This window comes from Lepisosteus platostomus, chromosome 5 (genome assembly GCF_059453375.1).
Source record: "Lepisosteus platostomus isolate fLepPlt1 chromosome 5, fLepPlt1.hap1, whole genome shotgun sequence".
Taxonomy (NCBI): domain Eukaryota; kingdom Metazoa; phylum Chordata; class Actinopteri; order Semionotiformes; family Lepisosteidae; genus Lepisosteus; species Lepisosteus platostomus.
Window position 1 is genome coordinate 68,008,162 of NC_142615.1, and position 21,717 is coordinate 68,029,878.

At 48.8% G+C, this 21,717-nt stretch overlaps 4 protein-coding genes across 5 annotated transcripts in view; 2 read left to right on the forward strand and 2 right to left on the reverse strand.

Annotated features, from left to right (window-relative positions):
- The window catches only part of LOC148671861 (uncharacterized), a 153,326-nt gene extending 146,280 nt beyond the window's left edge, over positions 1–7,046 (reverse strand). Inside the window, exon 1 of the mRNA XM_088632842.1 lies at positions 7,007–7,046. Coding sequence (XP_088488968.1) covers positions 7,007–7,040 — 34 coding nt within the window. The 5' untranslated portion in view covers positions 7,041–7,046. The remainder of the gene's footprint in view (positions 1–7,006) is intronic.
- Positions 1–21,717, forward strand: part of LOC148671858 (uncharacterized) — a 239,517-nt gene that overhangs the window by 197,647 nt on the left and 20,153 nt on the right. The window lies entirely within an intron of this gene.
- Positions 1–21,717, forward strand: part of LOC148671859 (GTPase IMAP family member 8-like) — a 372,703-nt gene that overhangs the window by 185,319 nt on the left and 165,667 nt on the right. The window lies entirely within an intron of this gene.
- Positions 1–21,717, reverse strand: part of LOC148671865 (uncharacterized) — a 297,768-nt gene that overhangs the window by 71,240 nt on the left and 204,811 nt on the right. The gene's annotated exons all lie outside the window — the stretch shown is intronic.

Below are 21,717 nucleotides of genomic sequence, written 5' to 3' on the forward strand. Positions count from 1 at the left end.
GTAACTCTGATTCACTTCACTGCTGCTGACCTGAAACTGGGGGGACTGAACACAGAAAGTCTTGTCTGACAACGTTTAACTGTGGAAATGCTGGCCGTCTGTGCTAGAGACTCATATTTTATATGCAATCATATTCTGTTCTTTTGTGTCAAAAACAAATTCCAACAGTACTCGGCAAAAAGCACATATTGCCCCTCATGGTCCCAATACTAAACTGATTCACTCCTGAGTCAGGAGAAAGATCTGGAGCCTTGTGAGCAGATCTGTCTCTCTGGAAGTTGCCCCGCAGAACTTACCCCACCCTGACTGGGCATCCACCACTGCTGGGGTACTGACCCGGCTCCAGGCTCTGAGGCTGGGAGGACTCCTGCAGCTCCTTCACTCTCCTCTGCAGCTCCCCTTCCCACCTCTCCTGGATCTCCGCCTCCTTTCTCTGCAGCCTCCTGTCGTACTCCTCTCTCAGCCCTTCCTCCCACTGCCTCCTCAGCTCCTCCGTCCTGCTCCTCTCCTCCTGCGCCTCTCGCTGCTGCTCCCTGTATCTCTCCTCCAGCTCCTGCTCTCTCTGACGGTGCTCCCTCTCCAACTGCTGCCTCAGCTCCTCCGCCCTCCTCCTCTGCTCATCCTCCAGTTCCTGCCTCAGCTCTGCCTCCCTCTGCTGCTGCCTCAGTTTCAGCTCCTCCGTCTGCCTCTGCAGCTCCTGCCTGCCCTGCTCTCTCATCCTCTCCTCGTGGAGTCTGAGCTCTGCCAGTCTGCTCTGCTCCTCCTGTGCGTATCTCTGCTCCAGCTCCTCCACTCTCCTGAGCTCCTCAGCCTTCCTCAGCTCCAGCTCCTGCTCCCTCTGCCTACGATCCTCCTCCAGCTGCCTCCTCAGCTCCTCCTCTCTCTTCCTCTGCTCCTCCTCCTGCTCCTTCCTCTTCTCCTCCATCTCCCTCTGCTGCTGCTGCTCCAGCTCCTGAACTCTCCCCTGCAGTCTCTCTTCATACAGCTGCTTGATCTCGTCCACCTTCCTCCACAGCTCTGCTTCACACCTCTGCTGGGCCTCCCCGCGGTCTTGGCCTCTGTGCTGCTGCCTCAGCTCCTCTATCTTCCTCTCCTGCTCTTCTTCAAGCTCCCTCTTCACGGCCTCCATCCTCTCCCTCAGTCTCTCTGCACACTGGGTCCTGGTCTCCTCCACCTTCCTCAGCTGCTCCTCAGTGAGTTTCAGGATGGTCTCCTGCACCCTCCTGTGCTGCTCCTGGTATCTGAGCTCCATCTGCTCAGCTCTGCTGCGCTGCTCCTCCTCGTACCTGCGCAGGAGCTCCTGGTGCTGCGTCCTGTAGCGGAGCTTGATCTCCTCCATCTTCTCACACTGCTCCGGCTCCAGCCTCTGCCTCTGCTCCTGGTACTGCAGCTGCAGCTCCTGCTCCTTCCTGCGCAGTGTCTCCTCCTGCTCTCTCCTGAGAGCCTCCAGCTGCCTGCACTGCTCCTCTCCCTGCCTGCGTCTCAGCTCCTCCAGCTGGTGCCTCTGCTGCTCCTCGTGCTCCTCCTTCAGCTGCTCCGCTCTCCTCCTCTGCTCTTCCTCACTCCTGCGTCTCAGCTCCTCCGTCTTCTGACGCAGTTCTGCCTCGTACTCCTCTCTCAGCTCCTGCACTTTCTTCAGAAACTCCTCCCTCTCCTTCCTGCCCTCCTCCTCCTCCCTGTATCTGTTCTCTCTTTCTCTCAGCCTCTCCTCTGCATCCTGGTCCACAAAGAAGCCCAGACTGTTTCCTGCCACCATGTCCTCGATCTTCTCCAGCAGCTGTGTGACCTGGGTGCGGTCGCCCGTGTCCATATTGTTGAGAACATGATACCTGTTCCCACAGCTCTCTAAGAGCTGCTGCAGGTCTCTCCCCTGTGTGTCAATGTACTGCTCCACTGTCTCCTGTCCCAGACTGTCCCCGTGGGTGAAGAGGACGACAGTGTGATTCAGGACAGTCTCCCCAAACACCTCGGTCACGGTCAGCAGGGCTGCCTTCTCCTCGTCCGTGAAGCGTCTGGCCCGCAGCACCAGCAGGAAAGCGTGGGGTCCTGGGGAGGACAGCAGCAGGCACCTCCGGACCTCCAGACACACGTCTCTCTGGCGCCCCCTGCTGTCCAGGAGGTCTGGCGTGTCGATGACAGAGAGCTGCCTCCCAGCAGCCTCCCCCCTGCGTCTCTCGCAGGTCTGGGTGACCGCGGACAGGCTGGGCCGGGAGGGGAACTGTGTGCTGCCCAGGAGGGTGTTTCCTGCTGAGCTCTTCCCAGCACCAGTCCTGCCCAGCAGCACCAGTCTCAGCTCAGAGGGACAGGGCTGGAGTCTGGGTTCTACTTCACTCACTGCAACAGGAGGAGAGACAGGAGCATCAGGGAGGTTAGACATGAGAGGAGACCAACCTCTCCACAGGTAAAAGGAGTACAATTTGCTCAGGTTACAAACGTAACTTAAAAGTCATAATAATAATAATAATAATAATAATAATAATTGCTTACACTTCTATAGCGCTTTTCTGGACACTCCACTCAAAGCGCTTTACAGGTGCTGGGGATCCCACTACCGCCACCAGTGTGCAAGTCTTTACAGGTCATGGGGATCCCACTACCGCCACCAGTGTGCAGCCCCACCTGGGTGACACTCCAGTCCTCTCCCCACACACCAGCTCTCAGTGGGGAGGAGAGCAGAGGGATGGAGCCAGTTCAGAGAGGGGGGTTATTAGGAGGCCATGATGGGTAAAGACCAGGGGGGTAATTTGGCCAGGACACCAGGGTGACACCCCTACTCTTCTTGAGAGACACCCTGGGATTGTTAGTGACCACAGAGAGTCAGGACCTCGGTTTGACGTCTCATCCGCAGGACGGCGCCTGTTTACAGTCCAGTGTCCCCGTCACTATACTGGGGCATCAGGACCCACACAGAGCGCAGGGTGAGAGCGCCCCCTGCTGGCCCCACTCACACCTCTCCCAGCAGCAGCCTCAGTGTTTTCCCAGGAGTCTCCCCTCCAGGTACTGGCCAGGCTCACACCTGCTGGGCTCCAGTTGTGGCTGCCAGCTGGGAGTTGCAGGGTGATAGGGCTGCTGGCCATTATGAAAGAAATTTACATCTGGGAATTATTCTTGGGCATCATGCCCAGAGTCGGCACAAGTACATACTCCACCCTGACTCTGAACATCAGTGTTCCCCAGCGCTGCAAACTCAGCCCTCTCCTCTGCTCCCTGTTCACCCACGACTGCATCTCCAGGAACAAGACAAACTCCATCATCACGTTTGCGGACGATACAACGATCATCAGCTTGATCACGAACGGTGATGAGTCCGCCTACAGGGAGGAGGTAGAAACGCTGACAGCATGGTGTCAGGACAGCAACCTCTCTCTGAGCACCAGCAGAACTAAGGAGCTGATGGTGGACCACAGGAACAGACCAGGCACCCATTCACATCAGTGGGTCCGCAGTGGTCCAGATTCTCAAATTCCTAGTTGTCAACATCACAGGTGACCTGACCTGGACCCACCACACCAACCCCGTAGACAAGACAGCGCCTGTTCTCTCTCCCCAGACTGAAGAAGTTCAGCCTGCCTTCACACATCCTGACCAGCTTCTACAGCTGCACCACTGAGAGCATCCTAACCGGCTGCACCACTGCCTGGTGTGGTAACTGCTCTGCCCACGAGCTCAGGGTCCTCCAGAGGGTGGTGACACTGGCTCAGAACACTACCGGCTGCGATACTGAACACAGAGGATATCTACTGTGTTAGATGCCTCAATAAGGCCAGGTCCATCCTCGGGGACCCCAGTCACCCTAAACACAACTTGTTCTCTCTACTACCATCTGGAAAATGGTACTGAAGTATCAGACCAAGACCACCAGGTGTCAGAACAGCTTCTTGCCCCAGGCAGTAAGACTGCTGAACAGCCAACCACAGCAGACACCTGCAGTTACCTCCTTGAACTGACAGGGGGCACTGGCATTCTCAGGACACCTACGAAGAGCACTAAATACCTCTTTCCCTGTACCCTACCACTGTCAGGACACCTAAATACCTCCTACCCTGTACCCTACTACAGTCAGGACACCTCAATACCTCCTACCCTGTACCCTACTACTGTCAGGACACCTAAATACCTCCTCCCCTGTACCCTACTACTGTCAGGACACCTAAATACCTCCTATCCTTGTGTTACTTCCACACAATCTGTGAATTGCAATTGTGTAATCTGTTGTATCCCAATGTTAACCCCTATAAATTCCTGTCCTCCAACTCTTCCATCCCTTTTAACGAGCCTTTAACGAGCTCGCAGATTTCAATGCTGACAACACCGCTGTGTGCTGTACTGTTCGTGCATCGATCAATAAACCTTGATTGAGTGTTGGTCCGACAGTCTTGAGGAACAGATTACAGACACTGAGCTGCTGTGTAATGGATTAAATCTAATCTCCCTGAGAGAAAACAGTTCCATTACAGCACAGAGGATTTAAACAGACACAGATCTGTGTGCCACTGTGTTAGTAACGCAGTACAGAGCGGACCACAGTATGATTTTAATTCCTAACAGGACACAAGATGGTTGAATCTTTAAGTCTGATGACCAGTAAGATCAGTGACTCAGTAATACAGCATCAATCACACTCACTGAGGGGATGGTCAAGATCTTTACTGTTCCTCCTCTTGACAGGCAGTCTGGGCTCCTCTGTCTCTTTCTCCAGCTCCTCTTCCTCCAGTGTCTTTCTCATCTTCTCCTTCAGCTCCTCTTCTCTCCTGCTCCACTCCTCCTCCTCCCTCTGTCTCAGCTCCTCTGTCTCTCTCTGTCTCTCCTCCTCCCTCTGTCTCAGCTTCTCTATCTCTCTATTGTATGTCTCCAGTTCAGTGTACAGTTGTTCAATGTCAGTGGTGAAGTACAGCCCATAGTTTCCTGCCACCATGTCCTCTATCTTCTCCAGCAGCTCTGTGACCTGAGTGCGGTCGCCCCTGTTCTTGTTGTTGAGAACATGATTCCTGTTCCCACACTTCTCCACCAGACACTGGAGCTCCTTCCCTCCTCTCTCAATGGTTGTGTCTCCCAGTGTGTCCCCCCTGGTGAACAGCAGTATTGTGTGTCTCCAGACTCTCTCACTGAGAAGCTCCAGATTTTCCTTCACTGATCTCCAGTCTGTGATTGAGTACACATTAATCACCAGGAGGAGAGCGTGGGGTCCTGGGGGACACAGAGATACACTGCTTACAACCTCCTCTCTGACACTCTGTGGACCTGCCCTTCTTATAAAAGAGGAACCCCACCCTGGAGTGTCGACCACAGTGATCTGCCTCCCAGCTACTTCACCCTGTCTCTTCACACACTCCTTAATTACTCCCTCAGTGTCAAACTCCTCTCTGCCCAGGATGGTGTTTCCTGCTGAGCTCTTCCCAGACCATCTCTGGCCCAACAGGATGATCCTGATCTCTGAGAGACGCTGTGGTGCCTCATGGGAATCAGCCCGTCTCCTCGCTGTCAGAGAGAAAGATCACAGATTATTTACATGATAAAGTTCTCATCACAGATATCTTCACCACTCATCCCATTTCAAATTTACGATAAAAACTTTTCTATATCTTTTCTATTGTCCCTGCCCTATGAGAGAGGAAAATCACAGATTGAGATTATATTTCTGTGTGTTCTCTGTGGTATACAAAAATGTTCTGTTAATGTTAATGTTAATCAAACTGTATTCTTACAACATTCTTATTATGTATTCTTACAATTAAAATAAAATATATATATTTTTATTTTTAACTGTTCTCTCAATAGTACGTTTATTTTTCATCAGGATTTTTTTTCTTAGAATAATTTAACGTCACTGAAAGGTCAGATTTCTCTCATCTGATAAACAACACAGACATTTTTTCCAATGTCTTCCTTGCTCATCTTTAGGGCGCCAATACTTCTGGAGAGCCCTGTAGAGTCAGTCCCACTAACACTCTGAGTGTCCAGTGGCAGTTCAGACACATATGGGACTCCTGTGTTCAGAATGAACCTTTATACCACCTTATTTTAAAATAAATGTAAGAAACTGTAAAATCATTCAGTCCATTCTGATTCTTCAGTAGTGAGTCTAAAATGTCACATTTCATAAAGACATGTTTGGGACTCAGCCACCTGGCTGGGAAATCTGTGTGTTGTATAGTTTCAAATGGCTTAGAAACTATCTACTGTGATCCACACTGAAGAGAATTAGCATGATGTTAGTTTAAAAACAGTGAAACTGACAAGCTGGAGGAACTGAGTCTCTTTAGTCTGAAGGGAGTGTCCCACACTGACAGGGTGAAGATAGGGAACCATATATACAGTATATACAAAATATTCAACATACTCGGTGACAGTCAGTCATCATTAAAGACCAGTTAGATATTGACACCTCAGAGTTCCTCAGAATTAACACTGAAACTCAAAGCAACACTAAGACTTAAAATCAGTAGTGGGAGGCTCTACTGTACACAGAGAGGAGTGGGAAAGGGGAACAAGCTGCCCAGTCAGGACAGGAGAAACAGCTGCACGAGAACCCGGAATCACGACTAATTATGGGCCAAATAAATTCCTCTGTTGTTCATCTGTACTGATTCCTCTCTGGTATTATCAGCTGTACAATAAACACGGCCTCTGAGCAACAAACAGGAAACGATCATATCTGAGCGTGTCTGAGCATCATGAATACTAACAGTGTGAATCCAATACCATCAGCACACAGTCAGGTTTTACATCAATCATTTTACCTTAAATAAACACCTTATTAAAATATTTAGTACATTCCAAACAGCTTGAGTTTACAGTACTGATCTCTGATCCCCAACAAGAGAAAGTGAAAGTAAAACAGTTCCGGTCTCTCTCCTTGTTCAGAACCCGTGTGTCTGACAGACAGAACACACTCTCAGCAGACAGGAAGACACTTCTCCAGCTGCTGCTGTGCTCTGTGACAGAGAAGAGACCCTCAGTGACTCCCTTACCGACACTCTGACAGGCAGAACAAGAGAAAACTCACCAGGGCTGAGCGCTGAGCTCCTACACGCTGCCATCTCTCTCTCTCTCTCCTTCTCTTCCTGCTGATGTGAGGTGGCGGGTTTCCTGTCCTCGCTGTGACGCTGCTCTGGCGCCACCTAGTGGATTCATAAAGTTAATCACCAACTGAACAGGTTCATCGGTAAGAGCAAAATAAAACACCAGAATACCCAGATCAACTCTTACCAGCATCCTTGGACACTGGGGTCCACACCTCTACTCTCACACACAGTGTCCTGATCTGGACTGACCAGCAGTCGGGACACTGGGGTCCACACCCCTACTCTCATACACAGTGTCCTGATCTGTACTGACCAGCAGTCGGGACACTGGTATCACACCCCTACTGTCACACACAGTGCCCTGGATCTGTACAGACCAGCAGTCGGGACACTGGGGTCACACCCCTACTCTCAAACACAGTGTCCTGATCTGTACTGACCAGCAGTCGGGACACTGGGGTCCACACCCCTACTCTCACACACAGTCTGGATCAATGAAGTCAATGAGGCGCTGCAGTACTGCGCAGTCCCCGCCAGGGGGAGACAAGGCACCAGAAGTCAGAGGCCAGAGCTGAACTGCTTCAGGAGAGAGACAGATTGGGTAAACAGCAGGCCAGAGAGAGCAGGAGAGCAGACAGGAGTCAGACAGTAGATAACGGACCTGAGCAGCTCATGGGCTTGTTCGCCCCTCCCCCAGCTCTGTCTGGAGAGAAGCCAGGGTATCGGCTTGTTCCCCTCTCCCACCCCTCTCTGTGTACAGTAGAGCCTCCTGTCTTGACTGGAGGAGCTCACCCAGCTGTGTCTTACTCACTCACGATGAACGCAAGAAGGTTAAAAATGAAGACGACCCGCAACCTCACAGGCGTGTCCGTGGGAGTCTGCTTGAGCGACGCAGAAACACGTCCACGCCTGGGGCTCGCCTGCCATTCCCACACAAGAGAGCAACAGGAATCGGAAGTCCAGGGCTCCGTCTCTCACCGGGGAGCGTGGGTGGTGTTGTTTTTGTGGGTGGGGGTGGGACAAGGGAGTGAAACACCCCCACCCCGCGATCATTTCACTCGCTGTCATCGACCGATCGATTATACAATGACAAATCATGGAGAACCGTTCCAGTTCCTCACGGTGAAGGAAGAGTAGCACCACCTCCGCTCTCACTGAAATACCCTCCATCAATAAGACGCACGAGTCTCTCCGTCAATAAGATAGATAAATAAATAAGCCACGCAGGAAATCAATCAATAAACAAACAGAGCGATAAGGCGCCACGGGCGTCTCCGCCCACGAGTCCTGGACTCCCCTCTCCGGGTGGCAGCGGTCCGGGTCCGAGCTCGGGTTCGGGTCCGGCTGGCCGGTATGGGTATCGGTATCGGGCCGGACTCGAGGTCCTCTCCCGTCACGGTCGGACTCCACCCAGAAGGGGGGCGGGGGGGGTTACAGGTCACAGGTCACAGGTCACAGGTCACAGGTCGGAGCTGCTGCTGAGGTACTGAGAGACGCCGACCAGGAGCAGCACCTCCCCGGTCTTCATCGCCTCGGCCGCTGCCCCCTCTTCCTCCCCCGCCAGGAGGGGCAGTGGGGGTGAGTGGGGCAACAGCAGCCCCTGCCATTCCTCCTGCCCCCCCTGCCCCTGCCCCTCGGGGGGGCAGCTGGCGGCGGGCAGCGCCGGTTCACACCCGGGCTCCTCGGAGGAGTAGATCTGGAGACACAGCGCGGCCACCAGCAGCAGGAACAGCGGTTCTGCACCTGGGGGAGAGAGAGGTCAGGGTCAGGGAGTCACGCTCGCTGGGGTTCGGGCTGCATGATATTAATAATAATAATACACATCTATAGCTCTTTCCTGAACACTCCACTCAGAGCTCTTTACAGGTCATGGGGATCCCACTACCGCCACCAGTGTGCAGCTCTTTACAGGTCCTGGGGATCCCACTACCACCACCAGTGTGCAGCCCCACCTGGATGACGCCCCAGTCCTCTCCCCACACACCAGCTCTCAGTGGGGAGGAGAGCAGAGTGATGAAGCCAATTCATAGATGGGGATTATTAGGAGGCCATGACTGGTAAGGGCCAATGGGAAATTTGACCAGGACGCCGGTGTAAAACCCCTACTCTTCTCGAGAGACACCCTGGGATTGTTAATGACCACAGAGAGTCAGGACCTCGGTTTGACGTCTCATCCGCAGGACGGCGCCTGTTTACAGTCCAGTGTCCCCGTCACTATACTGGGGCATCAGGACCCACACAGACCGCAGGCTGAGAGCGTCCCCTGCTGGCCCCACTCACACCTCTCCCAGCAGCAGCCTTAGTGTTTTCCCAGCAGTCTCCCCTCCAGGTACTGGCCAGGCTCACACTGCTGGGCTCCAGTGGGGCTGCTGGCCATTATGAATGCAACTTACAGAATGAACATCTGGGAATTATTCTTGGGCATCATGCACGGATAACAATAGTACTACTACTACTACTAATACTACTGATAACACTAATAATACTAATAATACGACTGCTACTACTACTACTACTACTGTTGCTGACAGCGCTAATAATACTACTAATACTACTACTGATAATACTAATACTACTAATAATAACACTAACAATACTAATATTCTACTAATACTACTGATAACAATGATAATACCAGTAATAATACTGATACTACTACTAATAGTAATAACACTACTCATACTAGTAACAATCTCCTTCACACAAGAACTGCACACACGGTGTACAAATCAGATGACTGGAGAGTAATTTCCGACGGTGATAAACACAAGGAATAGAACTGACCTTGTTGGTTTCTCTAAAAACACTACAAGTCCTGTCAAAGACAGGATATGCTCCACTAGAATTGTTGTCTCTGACCGGTGAGAAATTTCGTTTGTTGTGCGAAGGACTCAGCAAGAAGAGATGTGTCAATTCAGGTGCAGTTGTTTATCGTAGGGAAAGCACAGATAATATGGGCTTTAATGAATTAACAGTGAAAGTGTAGCAGGGGGCCTCGTATGGACTGCGGTTGTGTCTAGTTTTTGTTATTTGCATTTAAAGATTTTGCTTGTCTTTTGCAAACAAAATCTAAGCTAAGACTTTTACATGAAACATAATGCAGGAGTAACTGCAGCCTAGGTAGACGTGCCGAAAACCACGTTACGTTGTTATTATTTACTTTATTATTTATTATTTCTCACTGAACACTAGCGCCCCTGTATGATCACACACTCAACACACTACTGTCCCACTGTGATCACACAGTGAACACAGTACTGTGCCACTCTGATCGAACACTGAGCACAGTACTGTGCCACTCTGAGCACACACTGAGCACAGTACTGTGACACTGTAATTGCTCAATGCACACAGTTCTGTCCAACTGTGATCACACACCGAACACACTACTGTCCCACTGTGTTCAGACACCAAACACAGTACTGTCCTACTGGTAACACACAGAACACAGAACTGTGCCACTGTGATCACACACTGAACACAGTACTGTCCCATTTTAGTTGAAACACTAAAACACAGATATTGCTGTTTGATCTGTGCTGTGATGTGCTTGAGTCTGGGTTGTGGTGCTCTAGCAGTGCTGTCCTGAGGCTGGTTAGTGTCGGTGTGGCTCAGGTCGGTGAGCCTCAGGACCAGCTGACTCAGGGGGCTCTGTTTTGGGCTCAGCTCTTGGCTCAGCAGGGCTTTGTGGTGGTAGGAATTTTGGTCGCTGTTTTTTAGGTGTAGCCAATACTTTCATATTCTTTTCTGTATGTTTATCAATAGTGGGTACTGGCCTAATTCGGCCCTGCACCCGTTGTTAGGCGTTTTTCTCTGCACACGGAGGATGATTCTACAGATCTCCATGTGCAGAGTTTCTGTGGGGTGTTTGTCCCATTGGGTGTAATCCTGGTCTGTGAGGGGACCCCACACTTCACTGCCGTATAGGGCAATGGGTTGGATTACACTTTCAAATATTTGGAGCCAGATTCTTGTTGGTGGGTTGATGTTGAAGAGCCTCCTTCTTATTGCGTAGAAAGCCCTGAGTGCCTTCTTCCTCAGTGTCTTCACTGCCAGGTCAAAACTCCCGGAAGAGCTGATGGTGAGACCGAGATATGTGTAGCTGGATGTGTGCTCCAATGTGTTGTTGTTCAGTGTGAATTTGTACCTGTTTCCCTGAGGTCTGGCTTTCTTCTGGAAAACCATAACTCTGGTCTTGTCCAGATTGACTGTCAGTGCCCAGGTCTGACAGTACTGCTCCAGCAGTGCCAGGTTCTGCTGCAGCCCCTGTTCTGTGGGCGACAGCAGGACCAGGTCATCTGCGTAGAGCAGGAACTTGATTTCTGTGTCGTGTAGTGTGAGACCAGGAGCTGCAGACTGCTCCAACATTCCTGCTAATTCGTTGATATAGATTTTGAACAGTGTTGGGCTCAGGCTGCAGCCCTGTCTCACCCCGCGGCCTTGGGTGAAGAATTTAGTCCTTTTGTTTCCAATTTTCACTGCACATTTGCTCTCTGAATACATTGATTTAATTATGTCGTACACTTTGCCCCCTATGCCACTTTGGAGTAGTTTGTAAAACAATCTCTCATGCCAAATCGAGTCAAATGCTTTTTTGAAATCGACAAAGCAGGCAAAAATTTTTCCTTTGTGTTTTTGGTGGACGTGTTTGTTTATCAGTGTGTGTAGGGTGTAAATGTGATCAGATGTGCGGTGATCTGGCAAGAAGCCAATCTGACTTTTACTCAGGACATTGTGTTCGGTAAGGAAGGCCAGTATTCGTGTATTTAGGATACTGCAGAATACCTTCCCCAGGTTCCTGTACACACAGATGCCCCGGTAGTTGTTGGGATCGAGTTTATCTCCACTCTTATAGATGGGCTTGATCAGTCCTTGGTTCCAGGCCTCGGGGAAACATCCAGCTGTCATGATGAGATTGAGGAGTTTGAGCAGGGCTTGTTGCAACTTTGGGCTGCTGTGTCTCAGCATCTCATTTATGACTCCATCATGGCCACAGGCTTTGCGTGGTCTGAGGGCCTGGAGTTTGTCCAGTAGCTCCTGCTCAGTGATTGGGGAGTCTTAGGGGTTTTGGTTGTCTTTGATAGCCAATTCCAAAATTTGAGTTTTTCAAAAGTGGTTTTGGTCTGATTGATTTGTATTTGGGAGATTTTCAAAGTATGTTTGCCAGATTGTTCCATTTTGGATGGCCAATTCTTCTGGTTTTGATTTGTTTAAGTTGTTCCACTTCTCACAGAAACAGTTCTGATTTAGTGACTCCTCAATTTCTGCAAGTTGTTTGTTTATGTATGTGTTTCTTTTCTTTTTCAGCGCGTGTTTGTAAAGTTTTACCATGTCACAGTACCTGAGTCGCAGATCTGTGTTGTGTGGTTGTCTGTGTTTTTCATTTGAGACTTTTCGTAGTGCATTTCTGATGTTTTTGCACTCCGTATCAAACCACTTTTCTTTTGCTTTTGTTTTTTGGTAGTTTTTTTTAGTTGTTTTTAGCTTAGATTTTGATGCTAGTTTGTGGAATAGGTGATTTAGTTTTTGTGTGGCCAAGTTCATCCTTAGTTTGTTGGTTTGATACGGAGTGTTTAGGAATGTGTCCATCAGTGTCTGAATTTCGTCTCTCATGAACTTGTCTATCTCTCATGTCCTGCAGGCTGACCTGTCTCTCTCCAGGTGTACCTGTTGTACAGACTGACCTGTCTCTCTCCTGTCTCCTGTCCTGTAGGCTGAGCCGTCTCTCTGCTCTCTCCTGTCCCCAGGTGTACCTGTCGTACAGACTGACCTGTCTCTCTCCTCTCTCCTGTCCTGTAAGCTGACCCGTCTTTTCTCTCTCCTGTCTCCTGTCCTCCAGGCTCACCCGACTCTCTCCTGTCTCCTGTCCTGCAGGCTCACCCGTCTCTCTCCTGTCCTGCAGGCTCCTCGTCTCTCTGCTCTCTCCTATCCTGCAGGCTCCTCGTCTCTGCGCCCCGGTGTGCAGGAGAGACGCGAGGGCCGCGTGATCGGACCTCAGCGGCTCGTGGACAAGCGGACCTGCGTCACTAACGGCGGGGAGGAGAAATGACTCTGCTGCTCGCTCGGCGTGTGTGCGCGGAGGTTCTCACGTCTGTCTGTTTTAATGATCTCATGTCGCGCGCGTGCGTGTCACTGTTCACACTACAGAACAAACAGGTCGCCCCGGAACGGCGATCGATGTGAAACTGGCTGTGATCGTGGCGCCCGCAGTCGTGACGCGGCCCGGCTCCCCCCGAGCGCCAGTTCTGCGGTCGTCCGCCCAGCCCGGTCCGGAAGGTGGCTGCTGGAGGCAGGGGAATGATCTGGGAGCTGGCGGGGTGTCGGAGGGGACAGGGGAGCACAGAAGGTGCTAGAAACTTTTGCTCCACCAGTTTGAGAGGGGGCAGACTGACCCCTCCAGGACCAGGACTGGACACACTGACTGACCCCTCCAGGACCAGGACTGGACACACTGTCTGACCCCTCCAGGACCAGGACTGGACAGCCCTGCTGCAGACACACCAGGGTTTACTGGCATCTCCATCAACAACCTCTTTTGTTAGATGATTGCTGTTAGCTTTTTTTTATTTTACTATGTCTCTAGTGTAATAATGGAATTTTTGGACAGCACCTTGACAGTTTAACAGAGAGGACTGCAGACTACTGACGAACAGGGCGACATTTAAGTTTTAATTCCACATCAGTGCAAAGTCCAAAAGGACACCCTGCCATCTCTCGGTGGAGGTGGGGCTTCCAGCACATACAGGGAGCGAATCCCTGAGCTCTTGGCTCAGGGGACCACAAGGGCCACCGACTGCAGAAGAGGCCTGGAAAAAGCAGGAAACCGCTGCCGTTCGACGCACGACACCAAGAGCACAGTAGGTTTCGGCTCTATTTTTCACAGCTCCATGGTCGCCCAGGTCAGGCGCCCCGCGTGGTAGCTGCCAGAGAGGGAAGGGCTTAGAATAAGACGACGAAGAGGAACAAAAGGGTCAAGCAGCTACAACGTACCGGTAGTGCATTAGTGCATCGCCACAGACGCGGACCTGCAGTTCTGCTCCAGTTTCGGTTACAGTAAGGTTTACGTGCAAAGACCAAATAAATGCATTTCTGCTCGTTGCCCAAACCTAAGATTTGTTGTCAAAATTAATGCTTGGTTTCAAGGCGAAACTGTTTTTAAGAGGCAGGACAATTCAGCTGAAGGGATTGATTTCTTCCTGCTATCCACTTGTTAAAGAAGAAAAATTCAGAGTTGCTCAAATTCAAGACCAGTACGTCTTCCTCTGCAACTCCACAGATGTTGACCTCCAGTTCTGCTCCTGTTTCGGTTACAGTAAGATTTACGTGCAAAGACCAAATTCAAACAGATTGTATAATGGTACATAGATATCGTTTTATAATGCACAATGTTTTATGGCTCCAGTGGAGCCTTATACCTGCTATGCCAACAATAAAAACAATGATCTTTGCACTTTTATCTGTCCAGCTGATACGGCTGTTAAGAACAGAATGTCAAAACGCAGCATTTTATCAACATGATCAAGCCAGGTTGGTGCATGACTTTGAAATCATGTACAAAGGTTGTGATGTTAATCATTTAACATCTCTGTGTTAGGTTTGATTTCAGTAACGAACCCAGGTTCCAGAGCTATGTCGGCCTCAGAAACCATCGAGGTGGCCACACTCGGACGCCCCTTCCAGCTGGGGATGCTGTATGACTGCCGATTCCAGGTGAGAGATTCACACTGAGGTGACCTGTCTCCAGCTGTATGACCCTGACAGACACACTGATTCCAGGTGAGAGATTCACACTGAGGTGACCTGTCTTCAGCTGTATGACCCTGACAGACACACTGATTCCAGGTGATTCCAGACTCACTGAATCCAGCTGATTCCAGACTCACACTGAGGTGACCTGCCACAATCGTCAGCATCGGGTTAGTTCGCCGATCGCAGCGTATTTTAGACGAGATGGATGATTATATCGCGCGGTGCCAAGAACCGGAAGGGCAAAGCGACGCACTTCGAATTTAACAACTCCGCCCTTTACACGCAAAACGAGAGGCCCGACACCGATTCCAACGGGGAGGGCTCCGGGAGCGTCAACGAGGAAGAGGACGACAACAAGCTGGAGAAAATTGTCTGGACGAACAACGTGAAGCAGCTGAAGAGGTTTTTCCAAACGTTGGAGAAGACAGAGGGGAAGGACTTGGCGCTGACGAAGAAAGTCCTGGAGGAGCGCGAGAGGCTGGAGATGGCGATGGCGAGCCTGCTGCCTCAGATCTCGGCCGGGCTGGCGAAGCTGAGCGAAATGAAGAAGATCAGGGCATGTCTGGAAAACGAGCAGGCCAACATGGAGCAGAACAAGAACTTCGAGACGGAGATCGAGGAGCTGGTCCCGAAACGGAAGAACACCAAGCATCTATCAACAAACTGCAACAACTGTCTGGTTTCGTGCCATTCAGGATGTTTCCTTCCCACGCCAGGAGAAATCAATCTCTGCGCCGTCATGGATGATGCTGGATTCTGTGTGATCTCTCCAGGTAACTGCCACTACTCCGCTCACATATCCGAGATGACGATGTGGGAGTACGAAGTGGTGAAGGTCATGAAAACAGTCAAAGAACTCAAGGACAACTTCGTTAAGGCTTCCGGCAAGTTCATGTCGACGAAGGAGATGCTCGAGAAAATCGAAATGGACTTTGAGACGATCGAGGACCGGATCATGCAGCTGATCAGGCTGTCCTCCAACTGCCTGGCGCGACTGAAGGAGATCGCCCTGAAGCCCAACGCTCTGTCCACGGCCGCCTACATCGAGCTGCTCATCCGCAACGAGGAAGAGGAGGCCCGCCCGGGCTTCGAGGACCGCATCGCCGACCTGCGCAAGATGAAACAGCACGCCGAGATCCTCGCCAAGATCGCCAACAACGAGAAACTGCTGCCGGAGGAGCGCAGGATCGTGAGGGAGAGAAACGAGAGGCTGAGAAAAACCGCTCAAGACGTCAAACTGGCGAGCTCCGTAGTGAGAGCCTGGACTGCAGGACAGTGACACCTTGCCGAGAGCGTTCGTGAGGTTTCAGACCGAAGTTCGGGAGGAAGGCGAGAGCCGCCGCTCGCCTGCGCTCGTCAATCTCACACTCAGCACATCTCACACTCCTCCACCGCAGCAGCTCAATCCTCTCCAGCGCACTCTTTACAGTCCAGCTGCACCACGGAGAGGAGACCCAGGAACACCTGAGGGGCGACGGAGAGGAATCCACTGTCACACACAGCAGTGACACTGGCACACGCAGTCACATGGGGACACCACAAGGGAACTCACAGCAGATGATCGCTCGACGGCATCGCAGCCGAAACACGGGGTCGAGCCCAGAAAATTTCACAAGGCACTCAAAGCCAATCATTCACTCTTTTCTTGAGATCACATGTTAATGGAGGTTCCAGGAGAGAACATCAGAGCAGGAACAGGATACCCCCATCCCCACAGTGTGACTGTTCCCGCCAGAGCCCACAGACCACACTCATTCCCCAGCACAAGTCCTGAACTGGAAGACAAGAACCGGGGCAAACCAGTAAGTTACTGCTGATCACTACTTAATAAACTTCAAGGTTTAACGGACAACCTGCAGATCTCCTGTTTTCGGTTTTTATATAGTTGTTTTTGAGTCAAACATCCAGAACACCCTTTCATAACGCATCTGTACGCCCTGTTCTTGCATTTCTTTGGTTTAGTTTCTGCTCACTTCCCCTGGAGTGAAACACACCTCCGAAATAAGTGTTTATAAAACTTTCATTTCTCTTTACCTGAACTCAAATAAACCTGCAAGAACACGTCATCATACAGAGCTTCAGCACAGCGTATTTCCTGTCACTTATTTTTATACCATATTACTGTATTTGATGTGTCATCTGAACCGAAGCAAACCTCGAAAACATTTTTTTTCGACATTGTTTCTGTCGATTTTAGCAGTTTTGATGCAAACCTCCAATATAGACGGTTTGAAAACGTCGTCTCTGTTCAGCGGAAGTGCAGCAAATGTGTGAATCCCGGTTTTAAGTTCATTTATTGATCAAACTGTTTCTATCAGCCCTGGATCTGACATGAGCCGCAGCGAAACCGGAGCCACTTCGTCACACCGGTATCCTACAATTTCATTAAAAAAACACTTGATATCTTTCCTTCAGGAGGAGGAAATACAAATATCAGCTAAACAAGCCGGCAAGTCAAAGAAACAGCACATTTAAACCAACAAAACTACAATTTCACTCAAAATCTCAGACGCCAACTGAAATTAAAGTGGCCTTCGAGATCAGTTCAGTGAGCTCAATAATAAACTTTACACCAACAGACCCACAATTTCACCACAAACACATGGAGCTTGTGTCTGTGAAGGTGAAGTGTGAGACGATTCTGTCATCAGGAGGGAGGGCCACAGCAGTACAGCAGAGAGAGCCATCACTGTTACCCACATACTCTCACACCGGTCCCATGTAGAACTGCTGTATTAAACTGTCTGGTGAAGAGACGCGTCTGAGACTTCTCATGATCAGGACAGGTCACGGTAATCATGCAGAAAGTGATGGTGAATTCTCGTTTCGCCTTTCTCTTATTTACTCGTTGTCAAACATGCCAGTCTGTGTTATTGTGCGTTTTGAAAAGTGGTTGTCGATTTCTTTAAATGTTTCATACAAAAATGCTATTTGGAGAGTAACTAATTAGATATTCCCCTTGACTGAGGATGTGTATAGTCATCCATCAGGACTGGAACATTTAAAAATGACTGGAAAGAGCGCCACCTACAGGCGAAAGGCCACATCACAGCAGCAACGTGTGAACAATAAGACTTTTACACCTAAAAACCACAATATCTCCACAACCCCATAAGCACAATGATAAAAAGACTTCTACACAATTTCACCACAAACACCCCGAGCTCAATGATAAAGACACTTTTACCACAAACCCCCTGAGCTCAATGATAGACACTTTTACACAATTTCACCACAAACCCCTGGAGCACAATAATAAAAAGACACTTTTACACAATTTCACCACAAAACCCCCAAGCACAATGATAAAAAGACACTTTTACACAATTTTACCACAAACACCGCGAGCACAATGATAAATAGACACTTTTACACCATTTCACCACAAACACCCTGAGCTCAATGATAAAAAGACACTTTTACACAGTTTTACCTCATTGATAGACACTTTTACACGATTTCACCTCAAACAGCCCGAGCTCAATGATAAAAAGACACTTCTACACAATTTTACCACAACCCCCACGAGCTCAATGATCAAGACATTTACACAATTTCACCACAAACCCCCCAAGCACAATGATGAAAATACACTTTTACAAAATTTCACCACAAACCCCCTGAGCTCAATGATAAAGAAACTTTTACACAATTTTACCTCAAACCCGTCGAGCTCCATGATAAAAGACACTTTTACACAATTTGACCACAATCCCATCGAGCACAATGATAAAAATACAATTTTACCTCAATGATAGACACTTTTACACAATTTCACCACAAAGCCCCCGAGCTCAATGATTAAAAGACACTTTTACACAATTTGACCTCAAACACCGCAAGCTCAATGACAAAAAATTTTATACACAATTTCACCACAACCCCCTTGAGCACGATGATAAAAAGACACTTTTACACAATTTCTCCACAAACCCCCCGAGCTCAATGATAAAGACACTTTTACACAATTTTACCTCAAACCCCCCAACCTCAATGATAAAAACAAACTTGTACACAATGATAAAGACTTTTACACAACTTTATCACAAACCCCCCGAGCACAATGATCAAAAGACACTTTCACACAATTTTACCTTAAACCCCCCGAGCACAATGATAAAAAGACACTTGACACAATTTTACCTCAAAACCTCCCAGCACAATGATAAAAATAAACTTTACACAATTTTACCTGAAACCCACTGAGCTCAAAGATAAAGACACTTTTTTACACAATTTCACAACAAACCCCCCAAAGCTCATTGATAAAAAGACACTTTTACACAATTTTACCTCAAACCACCCAAACTCAATGATAAAAACACACTTGTACACAATGATAAAAAGACTTTTACACAACTTTACCACAAACCCCCCGAGCTCATTGATAGACATTTTTCCACAATTTCACCTCAAAACACCGGGAGCTCAATGATAAAAAGACACTTTTAAACAATTTCATCAAAAACCCCCCGAGCTCAATGATAGACACTTTTACACAATTTTACCTCAAACTCGTTGAGATCAATGATACAGACACTTTTACACAATTTTACAATGATAGACACTTTTTACACAATTTGACCTCAAACCCACCGAGCTCAAAGATAAAAAGACTTTTATACAATTATACCTCAAACACCCTGAGCACAATGTCAAAAACACACATTTACACAATCTGACCTCAAACACATCGAGCTCAATGATAAACACTTTTTCACAATTTCACCTCAAACCCCCTGAGCTCAAGGATAAAACGATTTTTGCACAATTTTATCTTCAACACGCACATCACATTCTCTCCACTGCACATATCATTTCCATACCTCCTCCCTCCTCATCCAACTTCTCTGGTTCCCTTCTCTCTTCTTGACTCAGCATCCCTCAATAAACTAGAAGCATGAAACCCACCACATCTATTTTAGATCCCATTCCCACCACTTTATTCCAGTCCTGTTTCTCTTCTTTCTGTCCCATTGTCCTCAATATTATATATGAATCCATGAGCACTGGTGTTATACCAACAGTCCTCAAAACTGCTGCCATTACCCCCTTGCCAAAAAAGCCTAACATGGCTCTCGACAATCTTAATTTTCACCCCATCTCCAACTGACCCTTTCTTCCTAAAAGTCTAGAACGTGCTGTCACACTCCAGTTACATCACCACCGATCATCTAAGAACTTCTGATTCTGGTTCCCTCTCTATACTCATCCTTCTTGATCTCAGTGCTGCTTCTGACACTGTTGACCATGACATCTTACTTTCTCGTCCTGAGACTGTGTTTGGAGTTTCTGACACTGCCCTCAAATGGTTCAAATCTTACCTCACCGATCGCTGTCACTTTGTCTCTCTCAATGGGCACAGGTCTGAAATTGGTCTTGTCAAGTCTGGTGTTCCTCAGGGCTCAATACTGGGCCCCTTGCTCTTCAGCATTTACATGTTCCCACTTGGTCAGCTTTTAAGATCACATGGCCTCAGCTTTCATTTTTACACTGATGATACTCAACTATACATCCATACCAAACCTGACACTGATGTGGCTGTCTCTATTCTATCTAATTGCATCTCTGACATAAAAATTCGGATGACTCAAAACTTCCTTCATCTTAACTGTGACAAGACTGAAGTCATGCTTATTGGCACCCCCCATCAACTTCGTAAAGCCAGTTCTTTAACTCTGTCTGTAGATGGCTCTGTACTTGAGCTTCAAAATTGAAGAACCTTGGGGTTATATTCGATTCTGGCTTAACATTCGACCCACGTGTGCAGCATACTGTCAAAACATCTTTTTTTTCACCTTAGAAATATCGCTAGATTACGCCCTATGCTATCATTAACTGTGGCTGAAAAGCTGATCAACATATTTGTATTCTCTTGAATTGACTACTGTGATGCTCTACTCGTCGGGGGAACTAAATCTACTCTGAACAAACTGCAGTATGTCCAAAATGCTGCAGCCAGAATCCTGACCAGGTCTAGTGCAAGTGTTCACATTACTCCTATCCTATCCTGGAGTTCACATTACTCCTATCCTGGAGTCCTTGTGAAATTCTCGGGGCTTGACCCCGTGTTTCGGCTGCGGTGCCGTCGAGCGATCATCTGCTGTGAGTTCCCTTGTGGTGTCCCCATGTGACTGCGTGTGCCCGTGTCACTGCTGTGTGCGTTCCTGGATCCGGAGCCTCTGTCTCCTGGGTCTCCTCACCCAGAAATAGAGCACGACAGGTCACTCAGAGGAAAGGTATTTTTCATTTTTCACCAGTGTATGGATCTACCAAGTACAGACGCCAGACAAAAAACATTGAAATGCGATATGAAATTCACACTGACGTGTTGAGAACTGTTCTTGAAGCGGCTGTTCCTTAGAAGCGTTTGATCTGTGTTCAGATCTTCTGCTAAGGAGATGTGGTCAGGAAAGGCAGAGACGCCTTCTCTCGTCTGACCGTTGTTTGCAAACCCTGAGGTGTCCTGTGGTCTTTATAATCTATAACCACACTTTCCCCTGTGGACATTAAATCATCTGTCGCAGCAGGATGCCGATTGATTTGAAAGGCAGCTTTATCTCGACAGCATGAGAGAGAGGCCAACATCAGTCTGGCTGGAGGTCTGGTGGAAGGAAAGCTTTGAATTTAGAGAATGTAAAATGATTTTTGTAGATTTTAAAACTAAGGGATTGAGTAGAACTAAGTTATTATTTTATTTCAGTTGAACTTTTAGGAACAGTTATTTTACGAAACCCGAACATTATTCTGTGTTTTGGTTTACTCGAGATTTAACGCAAGATGGAGTTTCCTGCAGTAGTTCTCAGGCGGTGTTAAACATGTTCAGTGTCCTGCAGTCCAAAGGTGTAAAGGGCGGAGTTGTTGAATCCGAAGTGCGTCGCTTTGCCCTTCCGGTTCTTGCGGCAGGGCAGGCCCGCGGCTTTGATGTCGCCCAGGATGGGGA